General features: G+C 43.7%; 1 protein-coding gene across 12 annotated transcripts in view; it reads right to left on the bottom strand.

The window, feature by feature from the left end:
• Window positions 1–11,990, bottom strand: part of LOC129195000 (sodium/potassium/calcium exchanger 2-like) — a 48,698-nt gene extending 36,708 nt beyond the window's left edge. For 5 of the 12 annotated variants that reach the window (XM_054800660.1, XM_054800664.1, XM_054800661.1 and 2 more), the window contains exons 1-2: window positions 11,603–11,761; window positions 9,192–10,236 (exon numbers count right to left, since the gene is read on the bottom strand). In XM_054800660.1, coding sequence (XP_054656635.1) covers window positions 9,192–10,061 — 870 coding nt within the window. In that variant the 5' untranslated portion in view covers window positions 10,062–10,236; window positions 11,603–11,761. The other 7 variants (XM_054800655.1, XM_054800662.1, XM_054800663.1 and 4 more) reach the window with 5 other exon arrangements.
• Between the last annotated feature and the right edge of the window lie 293 nt (window positions 11,991–12,283).

Raw genomic sequence — 12,283 nt, 5'->3', positions numbered from 1 at the left:
TCCCTGATATTGTGTTGTACACAAGTATGTTTTTTTTATTTGTAGAATAGATCCAGACTGACAGATCGACTGCAAGATGGGTAAATCCATGTTTTGCTAGCAATTGACGTCGAGGACACCTATGGGTGACACCAGCAACCAGGTGCAAGCAAGCACAGCCATGAACGCACACAAAGAACGTGACATATTCACAACAATAATAACATTCACTAATACTGTGTTGTTAGGAGTGTGTGTTTTACTGACAGTGACAGCCACTGACAGCTAGCAGAGCTTGCTCTCGCTGCACAGAGCTGAACACGAGAGATGATTGTTGTCTCTTGAAGCGATTTGGCATGAAAATTCATATTATTATTGTAAAATTCGTAGTGCAGCTGCAATTAAAGACCACCCTTTGGATTTATTGTTGCACACTACAACAGATACCACATTAGCCACCCAGCGAACTCGTCAAAACAAGCCAGATAAAAGCTAGCACTGCATTAGCCGCCAGCACTAGGCTGGCTTCTATGGAGCATATTACCAGGAGAAATGTAGATTGACTTACTGCCACCTTGGCACGCTTTTCCACGATCAAATGACTTGTAGGTTTTTTTACTTTTTATTTCCGTGTGGGACAGTATTGTTCCACAAAGTTTGCCGAATGCATCGTAGCGAAGCATAAGATCCGGGTGGGACCGTCTGGTTTAGACGTCACTCCTCCCGGAAGAAGTGATGCAAATTTTAAAACATGATAAATATTTCAGCATTCGAGCGCATGACTAACACAGGAAATATGCCTTTCAATGTTATTTTTCATGCGCGGAAAACACAAGATTAACATGTGTTTTGGTGTCATGAGCACTAAAAGGAGGGATTGGGAGCGCACATGCATTCTGAAACCTTTCTGAGAAAAATACACCGAGAAGTCGCACACAACTTTGCATGGGGTCACCTCTAATTTTCTAAGTTAAGGTAGAGTGTTTTAACCATTACTGTATTTTTATACTTTACGCTTGCGTCATTTTTGCATTTGGATTTTTCTCTTTGTGTGTTTTCTGTTTCTTCTTCACTTCACTCTTTATTTTGTGCCTTTTTCTCTTTGCGTCTTGTTCACTTTGTGCACACTTCCGTCCATCCCCAGTAGCACAGTAGTAGCACTGTAGTCGTAGTAGTAGTAGTAGTCGTAGTAGTACAATAAAAGGTGGAGCCAGAGTGTGTGTACATCACGTGTTTATTTTAGTATATAATGATGTGGGTCACCATGGCAATGAGGAAGATGCTAACCTCCTCGTTACACATCAGCATAACATCAAAATGATTCATTTTAGGGTAAAAATGAATGTTTTTGAGGAAGTGACCAAGCTAGCTATCCAAGCAGCATGCTAACTCTGACTATTAGTTGTGTGCCTTGCTAAAGCAACTTGTGATAATGTTCCAGCAGGCAGCCTGTTTGTCGGAGCGTGGCAGAACACCCTCCGAGAATTGTCCATCTTACATGGCATTCATACATCGTGGCCGGGGCCTGCAGGCAGCGGCCCTTTTCTCCGCAATCCTTCCATTTTTCCCGGAGAGGATAATAATGATCTTTAAAGGGGAAAAGGGGGGGGTGTGGGTAGTGTAAGATGTGCACAAGTCAAGAAGCCGCCCACTTGCTAATTAGTAACCCCTTCATTTTTTTTTTCTTAACAGGCAGAACTAATTACACAAGCTGCCACCATTGTTGATTTCCCACAAGGCAGTGCTCGCCAGCAAACACTGCTTCCTCTTTCTTCCACCCGCCCACCTGCACCCCCTCATGCCTGCCAACCAATCAAGCACAGACAAACGACGGTCGGAAAGCAAAAACTAACTGTGTCGTGCAGGTTCCTTCCAAACTAGTTTGTTTCTGAGGAGGGTTGAGACTAATAAGTGATCGGTCGACTGATCGTTAAGATTAATCTCATCTTGAAGGAAGTGACGCGAAAGGGAGTGCAATACTGGGCCTTTCAGTAAACAGAAACAAAGGAAACCATGAAGCAAGTTTCTGCAAAACTATTTAGTTTTTGAAAAGAGAAGGACACACAGTAGTCCCTCGTTTAGCGCGGTTAATCGGTTCCAGGCACGACAGCGAAGTGAATTTCCGTGAAGTAGGATTCTGGTTCAAGTCTGGTGTTTCAGTGGTGGTCTCACCGAACAATTACTGACCCCCAGTCACCCATGTAGAATACTACATTCTCAAGTTGGTGGTCTTAATGGCTTATCCTGTGTTTGTATTTTAGTTTGTTTAGCCATTTTTATGCTTGAAAATCCTTAATTTGGGCAAAAAATACGTACAATTTGCTTAAACGCGCATATTTTTGACTAATACTAATTAATTAATTAATGTTTGAAAAATTGAGTGAGGGAGCAATATTCGAACGGAGATGTAGCGAGGGACGACTGTAAAAATCAATCGCTCGATGAACTCAACGTTAAGATTAATTGCAGCTTGAAACAACTGAGGATGAATAATGGAGCGCAATACTTAACTCCAACCAGCAGAGGCACTGTTGATTCAGTAAACAGCAAAAAGTAAACACGGAAATTGTTTTTCTTCCAAATTAGAATATTTACTTTCTGCAGAAGTATGGGCATAATGGTCAATCAGTTGATTGACTGATTGCTAAGAATACTCATGGATCGAAGCAACTGAGGAAAAATGGAGTACACTACGGACTGTAAATTTGTGGAGCGCCACTGCTGTTTGCTTTCTAAAGAGATAATAACACTATGCGTTTCATTGCAAAAACAATAGCTGTAAACAAACATTACTACTAAAATAAAGTACCGTAAATTCCGGACTATAAACTGATACTTTTTTCACAGGCTTTAAACCCGGCGGCTTAAACAATGATGAGCCTAATTTATGGCTAAAAGAACTGCAGTTCTCATGATGCTTAAAGTGGAGAGTCAGGAAGTAGTGAATTTCTGAAGCGAACGCTAATATCAGTTATTGCAGTCTCAAGCAGCGATTGTGTTTTGATCTGACAAATCGTAAGTAAGTTTGATCAAGTGGAGAATTACAACAGCTTGGACTGCTTGGATGGCAACAGCTGTCAACTCCCATGACACAATGCACCTCACATTTCACTGGAGCGAACAAGTGACACTGGGAACATGGAGTGTAGGTAGGATTGCAAGGTTTATAGTTTACAGCCTTTCTATGTAAATATCCCATGTTGCAACGTGGACACCTGCAGCTTATAGACAGGTGCAGTCTATATCCATCCATTTCTATGCCGCTTATCCTCGTTAGGGTCGCGGAGTATGCTGGAACCTATCCCAGTTGACTTCGGGCAAGAGGCGGAGTACACCCTGGACTGGTTGCCAGCCAATCACAGGTGCAGTCTTTATATGTTTTGTCTTTATTTTTGGTGGGTGAGGGTTATATTCAGGTACGCCCAAGACACTACTTCACAAGACAAGACGATGGACAAGATTGGGTCAACGAGAACAAGACGAGATGAGATTTTAACATTCATTTTTTATAAAGTACAATGAAAAAATATATGATTGGACAAACAGACTTTTTAATTAAACTGAGGCATAAAACAATGTAGGTGCATTTTGATTTATTCCTACTGTCGGTCAAACATTTGCAGCATTTCTGGAAATGCTGGCTTTTGAAATGTATTAAAGAGAAGCATTTCTTTTGCGATGTAGCAAAGCACACTTTCTGTGAGCGCACACCATTTTGCACTGCTCCGTTTGTATTTACTTTGTCAACCAAACATCTCAGTGACTGTCGGGACGAAGGCTCTGCATCTTGATGTGTATTTTTTTTTCCCATGGGAGGTGGTTATGTTTTTGGTGACAAATTTGTTGCGTTTTGAACAAATTCGGCATCCTGCCTCGTCCGTGTTGATGGGCTCACCTGGCCCATTCAGTTTGAAGCTGAAATATTCCCACAGTGAGACTGTGGTGTTTGGCTTTGTTTGGAAGCATCTTTTATCTGTCCTAACGTCTACTGCGTTACCTTGCATTGCTCCTCACGAGGCAACACTCTTCTGCTGTGTGTATGCTAGCGGCCCCGCCTCCCCTCATAGGGACAAAGAGACTGTGTGACTGACAAGAGGTTTTATGAAGCAAACGCACCCAGTAGCTGAAAACAAGCACGGATTGCCTGTTTGGCGGCGAGAGAAAAGGAAAACAGACATGCATGCACATGGCAATATATTGACATGTATAAATGATCAAGTTCATTTTCACCTATGATGTTATTAATTTATTTATTATTGTGAGACAGTTTTTCTCTGAAAGAGAAATCTCGTCACGTTTTAACCTTGCAAGGTGTGATGACACGAGATCTTGTGACACCCCTAGTAATAATACATTTAAAAAATGGCCAATAAAAGTAGGTGTGGGGTAACATGAACTATCAGTGTAATTGACATGTGGGCATGGTTGTGCAGAATGACTGACAATGATTGCACACACTGGCCACCTAAAATGATGAAATTATAACATTTACATGTCGCACATTGTTTGTGGTGGGGGGAGCTTCTGGGCTACAAAATGCTACAGTAGTCTTTGGTGTCATTTCACGCACCAGCGGGATAAAAGATCCCGTTGTCCTTCACAATGATGCGTTTTTATGGTGCAGCAGTCTTCTAATTCGACCTGGCTTTCAGAAATAGCCTGTGATCGATATGGCTTTCGGTTTCTCGGGAGGCTTCCCCCCACTCGCTAGCTCTTATACAAATAAATATATATTGTTTCAGGTTTTCAAGAATGCAGAGATTTTTTACATTTATGGGACTGAAGGAGAAACCAGTGACATTTGCAATTGAAAGAGCTGTCTGTGGTGTTCGGTGATGTATTTTGAATTTCTTACAATTAAAAAAAAAATCACATTATTCATCTGGACGACACGGCACAATGGCCGCACATATGAAGATAATTTGTTTTTCAATGGCTCAACAATGTGCTAATCCACTGGACGTGACACAATAAGCACCTGGGATTCAAATGAGAGCTCCACTCGTTTGTTATTAGCAACGAATGCGGCTACAAGCAACAATGAGAGGCCTAACACAAGGTAAAAGAAACATGAATGGCTACAGTCCAGATATGCTGAACACATATTGAACTTCATTGTCAGACTCATAGCTTGTCGCTTATTAAACCGATGCTCACTCGCTCGACTATGTGACGCTCACTGTCGACGTCATCGTGAATTTGATCACTTAAAAGGACATACACCAACATGCCACCGCAGGTTTTATGTTTCATGTTACACCTGAACGCAGACAGGAAGCACAAGCAGTCTGCCTCGTAATCGATCTTCGAGGCGCATCCTGACATGGGAAGATGTCGCCTGGCTATTTATAGCTTGCTAATGCGGCGGGCAGAGGTTGTATACCTTCCATCTCGGCAGAAGCAACATCTGCCTCCATGCACCGCGACAACACGGTGGAATGCTATTTTTTGTCCCTTCATTTCTAGGAATTTCTTTTTGTTCATATTTCGTTATCAAAGCAGACATGACTCCCTACTCTGCCTACTACATTGTGGATTGTTATTTAGCAGGATTATGGAAGCGTTTCCCCAAAACGTTGTTGAGCAAATGACCTTTTCACTGAATTATACATGAAATTTAAAGACATCAAACACAGCTAGTGTATTTTTTTTTTTAAGAACTGATGCTAACACAACACAGGTGTCCAGGCTGTAGGTGATCTGGGCTCATCATGGCAACAACATCCAAAGCATGTGTACAATCAAAATACTCTAAACCACTACTTCTGTATAATCCGCAATTGGCTTTTTGCACAAAAAGAAAGAGACCCGTCCCACGCTATCAACTCACTAGTGTGCACATTTCCATCTGTTGCTTAGCATTAGGTATCGGGTGACCTCAATTGCCCCACCCCCCGCCCCTTCCGCTGACCCGGTTGTTCATTAGTCAAACCTTTGCCCGGTGGTCCCACTTGACTGCTGTCACATAGAGTCACCACTAGATAAGAGGCTTAACAGAATGTGCGACAGTCTACAACCAGTGATACCACAGCGCAGTGATGCTGCCGAGGCTTGACAGATGCAACACAATAATGTTGCATTATTTTTTGGTTTTGCTTATGACTATAAATCTTAAAATAATTATCGCTTCTTGCCACGTTCCAGGGTCAAAAGCCCGTGCAGTGAGATTAACCCCGTGACCAAGCGCTCATTAAATAAACAAAGGTATTAAAGGCAGCAGTCGGGATGAACAAATAGGTAAATACATCCTTCCAACATCTGTGCAAATGAAATCACACGCTGTGCCCCGCGGATTACCACATGTTGCGCCACTGCATTCACTTTTGGAGTTCTACTACCGTGCCCAATATTTACAATAATATAATAATATGGAATCTGACTTTAAAGTACCTTGATGGTACACCGGCTGGTAACAAAGGAGAAGACAGCACTGCTACCTTGGCCAAGGCAACCCTGCACTTTAGTTGCCCTCAATGATCAAAGGACCAGCCAGGGCATCTCCCGTGTTTTCTTAGAGCTCGTGTGAGCGCTAATGGTACTGTTTTTAGCTAAATAAACTTAGACTGGATCTCGTTACATGCTGCAATGAATGCCTCTATTTAGTTAACTGCTGAGTCTCCTATCATCTCTGGGCGTGTGCTCTACAAAAGCAGAAGGACCACCACAATTTGTAATTGCTGCAACTCCTGGTGTCATTTTATAACAGCAGCTTTATCTGCCTCTGCATGTGCTTTAAAATGCTGCTCAGCTATCAGTGTGAAACTACACTTCCATGCTTCCATGCCTTACTTTTGTTTACAATGAACTCATCAGCACTACGCTGGCCGACCAGTTTGCTCCTTGCCGCTATTACAACATTGGTTCTGTTACTGCCATGTTGTACAATATACTTGTTTATAAGTGATCATGTGGCCAAAGAGAGCTATCTTTTCCTTTCCAGTTTTTCATGCACTCCACGTTAAAAAAGTGCTGTTTTATGTATACAGGCATGCACGATCCACATTTTTTCACTTCTGATAAGATCCCAATGCCTGCATTTCTTTATCTGCTGACACCGACACTATTCCGACACCAGAGCTCTGTTTAATATTACTATCATTATTACATATATGAGGCTGTAATAAACTCCTCCCTGTACGCATGTCCCAAAAGGCAACTTGAGATAAGTATTAGGTCAGAAAAACAGGACATCCTGTGTAAAATTCATTCATTCATTCATTTTCTATGCCGCTTGATCCTCATTAGGGTCACAGTGGTATGCTGGAGCCTATCCCAGCTGACTTTGGGCGAGAGGCGGGGTGCACCCTCGACTGGTCGCCAGTCAATCGCAGGGCACCCTGCATGTAAAGTGTAAAATATTAAAATAAGGTGCCGCGATCCTCCAAATGTTCGTCATAGTCTACATGTTCATCTTCTTAGCCATTACGTGCAACGAGTTCTTTGTCCCAGCCGCGCTCCACTACAATTTAGTTAGCAGAGCACAGACATGGCACATGGACCGGAAATCTCTGCAGGTTGGATCGGAAATTTTTGATCCGTATATTAAGCTGGTAGCAGAACCGCCCCATCCCTATTTCCAACTAATGCCTGAATTAACACTCGGGCTATAATTAGAGTATTAGATAGATTTTTATTTTTAATATAAGATATTTTGATGATGCATTCTGTTTAGCTTAATAATGAAATCAATACACGTGGCTGAAAGCAAGCCCCAGCACGGGAACAATTATCGCCCGGTTTTATTGCTCAGGTGCAGCCATTCCCTTCAATCCATTCAATACCTTAATGCATACCACAGAAGGCCATTTTAATCAAGTGTTAGTTCAAGGGCAATGACCTGTTGGTCCTACAAAGCAATACTTGACACCTGTGAGGCATATCCAGGGCACCTTGAGACGCTCGCTTCATTTGCAATGCATCATGGGAATGTCACCCTCCCTCGGTCATCTGCCTATCTATGTCAGAAATTGCACTAGTGCTGAACTGCCAATTAAAAAGTGGAAATAACACACGCACACGTCCCCAAAGTGTCAGGACTTGATGATTACGGTCCAATTATAAGTGACTTGATTAACCCTGAAGAATACTAAACCACAATAAGCGCTACAATGCCAACATTCGAAGATGTTTTTCAATCCCCTACCCAGCATCCTTTGCAGTTCAAGGTCACCGAGCTTCTCTGGCACTCTGCCGCCACCTCCTCCTTCCTCCCTTGTCAGTCACACAAACACAAAGTAAAAGTACCCCAAGCTCTCAGAAGAAATATGATAGACGAGGCTTTACGGCACAACTTTGCCCACATTTCATTTCCCCCTTATGCCATTTCTTTTTTTTTTTCTCACTTCCGTCTGCTCCCCATCAGGGCTTGCCACAGCGAGTCAATCGCATTAATGGTTGGTTTTGGCTTAGTTTTTACGACGGATGCCCTTCCTGCTGACGTTATTAAAGCAGGCATGACGGACTCCACCTACAGATGTGAAGGTTATGCTTGTATTGAAGGCTGTTATTTAGCAGACGTGGATTGTGTGAGTCTTTATAGTACAACTTTCTCCACACTTTTTGGAATCTCTTGCCTGCATTACTAAAGCAGACATGGCAGATCCCCCCTACAGTTCTGCAGATTAAGTTTATATTGCAGGTTGTTAGGACTGATGAGGCTTTACGGTACAATCTTAGCCTGTTTTTTAGGGGGGGTGTTATTAAAGCAGAGATGACGGGCTCCCCCTGCAGTTGTGATGATTGTGTTTAGATTGCAGGTTGTTATTTAGAGGACGAGGCTTTACCGTGCAACATTCTCCACATTTAATTCCCATCCCTGTGTCCCAAAGAAGACTAAATCCATCTGGATAATCGCCACAACCGGTGTCCGATTGCACTGCGGGGAAAACTGCTGAGCGAGCTAACGTTTAGCAGCAGAGTTGTTTGGTGTTAAGTGGCTTCACCTCATCTAGCCAGTTGTGGTTATATCTCAACCTCAACCTTTTGGGAGGTTTGAAAATGGCTCAAGAGATTGTCAAAGGGATTTGTTTCTTAGGCTGGGACACAATTTGTAGAGCTTAGTCCAGAATTCCACATCTGATCGGGGTTTATTAATCCCACATTGTTTTGAGGCGTCCTAGATGGTTTGTTTTTGGAATGACAAGCTAAATGACATGTATGTGCACCTTCTCATGTTTGGAATAAATTTGAAGATGTTAGAGAAACAAACTCACCTTGGGCTGCACCTCCACCTCCACCACCTGGTTCTTGTTCATGCAGCTCTTGACGAAGCCCTCCACCTTGCTGTTGAACTTCATGAAGATGACATAGGCGGCATATCCCGAGAGCAGCGTGATACTTTCCCACACAGAGATGAAGTTATCCAGGAAGAAGATGATGAGCAGGATGAGGTCCAGGATGTAGAAGGAGACATCACGGAACAGCGGCCACCACGTCAGGTTGAGGATCTCCTTGGAAAAGATGGCGCACATGCCGATGACGAAGAGGATGTTGAAGACAGCCGAGCCCACGATGGTGCCGATGCCCACATTGCTGTGCGAGATGAAGACGCCGATGATGGAGGTGAAGAGCTCTGGGGCGGAGCCACCCGCTGCCATGAAGGTGGCGCCAGCCACGTCGTCCGAGATGGTCAGCTTCTCTGTGATGACGGTGAGCGCCGGGACAAAGAACTCGTCGCACACAATGGCTAAGGCGATGAACATGTAGATCATGCCGAACATGTGGAGGATCACAGCACCTTGGCGCCTCTCCTCCAGGCTAAAAAGGTCCGGCGGGTACTCCCCTTGGCTTTCGTTGCTCGATTTGGATGCAACCGACCTGTTGCCTGACGTGCTGGCCTCCTTCTGCTGCTGACTGGAAAGCAGAGTCCTTCGGGGCACCGACTGGCGGAGACTCTCCATGGGGACCAGGGAATCACTCGTGGAGGACCACGTCAAGGCACAGATGGAGACGGCACTTATGGCCAGCAAGCTCACAACAAACCCCAAGATGCGCATGGGCCTCAGCTTCCTCCGCAGACACCGGTGACCCCACCGCTTGCAGGAAGCTGCCGTTGCTACTGTGTTCTCACACGGTGGACCCATGTCGGCTCCGGTTCTGTCTGGAGCGTTCCTCACTCTTGCTTGGCTTTGGTAGGATGAGGGGGGAGAGTGGGCAGGGCAGCTTTTACCGGAGATGGTGCGTCATGGTGGTTTCAAAAAGACTGGTGGTGCTTTCCTGGATCTGGCTTGCCAAATGTTGACTTCATATTAGCCTCTGCTGGAGAACAATGAAGACTTAATTAGAACTCAACTGCATTGTCAAGTTTAGCACACACTTCTAGTGCTATTGTCACAAACTAAGCTAGTTAGATGTTACACCAATATCTGCTTTTGATTTACCATAGATTTTTATGCTGTGTCATGCAACATGTCAGTATTCACCACTGGATTTTGCTGCATATATAAATGCATAGTTTTTTGGAACCTATTACTGTTTTTTTTTTCTTGCCTTTTCCAGTGCATTGCTGTCTTAAATATAATTTTGCTAATTTGCTAAAAGTTTCAGCATCATTTTACGTATACAATGGCTTGTCACTGTACGTTTGAGTTCATTACACAAAAAGACATTTTGGCTTTGATGTTTGGCTTTGTACCATTTGAGTCCCTAGTGGGTGCATTAATGCAGATTATACCAAAAAGGGACATAAATTGACTCCTATTCTACCTCTATTCCTGACAGTGCATGTATGTATGACAACACCGATTGCAAATTAAGCTTATTCTATGGCCTCAGTGGACCTCTAAGCTGTATTTCCTTCCATATATTAACGCAGTGCAGTGCTGCCCAACACATATCAACAAATCATTTTGGTGACCTGCACCAAAATGCAGTCACAAATAATAACAAGGCTGACTTTTACCATTTTCTACACTAGATTAGTATTCACGTCTCAGTTCTTTACGTTTGTACAATTTCCCTCTTAAAGACAATGTTTTGATTTAGGAAACAATTGAGGTTTTATTTGCCTTATTGTGCTGATGGGACAAATAAAGTCTTAAATAGACAGAAGGGTTGTGTCATGTGCTAATAATACAAAAAAAGATATTTTGGCTTTGTTGTTTGAGTATTTATAGCACTCAGTGCATCATTTTAGGGGTACAATGACTTGTCACTGTACCCTTGGAGTCTCAAATGGGTACATTAATATAGATTATACCTGAAGGGACATACATTGACACCTTCTCATCTCTATTTCTGACAGTGCATGCATGTATGATGGCACATTTTGGCCATTTTACGGCCATAGCTGCAGTCCAGTGCAATAAAGCGTGCGTGTCTGTTCAACACATATAATCAACACAGAATATGGAAAACTTGCAGGTAATTTTGAGTGACATGCAGCAAAATGCAGTTAGAAATAACAGTAACGAGAAGAGGCCGTCGGATACATCGAAACCGCGATGACGACGCTGACTTTTACCGCGAATGCCCATCAACGGTGCCGGTAACTCTGCCCTTCACTGATGCATTCGCCCTCTCTGCACTATTCCCATAAAAATATGAACACCGACCCAAAGTGGAGCCTGTACGCCGAGGTGCATGACGCGCGGCACGGCTGCGGACAAGCGAGGTCTCGCCTTACCTTCCCGGACAGAGGCGACTGACATGCAGCAGCAAGGTTGCCAATTCGTAATTCGGTGCCCTCTTGCTCTCATTGAGCACAAAAATGTCACCGGTCTCGCCTCTAACGACGGACAGAGGAGGAGCTTTTGGGTAGAGGAGGAGGAGGGGATAGAAAAAAATGATGCGCTCACCTCCTCTCTTCCCTTCCAGACAGCAGCCTCACCCCGCATCAGATGTCTGCAAACATTTAAAAAATAGCTGGAGTTGGTCTGATTTATATATATTTTATAGTCAGGTACAGCAGCACATCCTCCCCTCCCTGCCAGGTTCAAGCTGCTGCACGCATGATGGGGGGCTTTTGGTGATGTTGCATGTCACCGTGGTTACGCAGCAATGACAGCTCTCCCACTGATGTTTCCACTGTTTCTTCTTTTTTGTTCGCCCTCCCTCTAATTCCTGCGTCCTACACAAACAGGTGGCTGCGCCTCAGGCCTGGATGCTGATTGATATGCGAAGCTTAAGGTCTTTTCAAGGTTACAAGGGAGGGACGGCAGCTAAAGGTGCAGCGTCCTCCAATTTCCGACTCCATCAGGCATCCACTTGTGCGCTGTTGGATTAAAGTTTCTATACAATACGTGTCAATTTCTTCCCCTATGAGGTACAATCTACATCATGTCCCACATTTTAAGGACAAAAAGAC

This window comes from Dunckerocampus dactyliophorus, chromosome 15 (assembly GCF_027744805.1).
Source record: "Dunckerocampus dactyliophorus isolate RoL2022-P2 chromosome 15, RoL_Ddac_1.1, whole genome shotgun sequence".
NCBI classification, from domain to species: domain Eukaryota; kingdom Metazoa; phylum Chordata; class Actinopteri; order Syngnathiformes; family Syngnathidae; genus Dunckerocampus; species Dunckerocampus dactyliophorus.
Note: the sequence above shows the minus strand (reverse complement) of the source record. Positions and strands in the feature narration are given on the sequence as shown.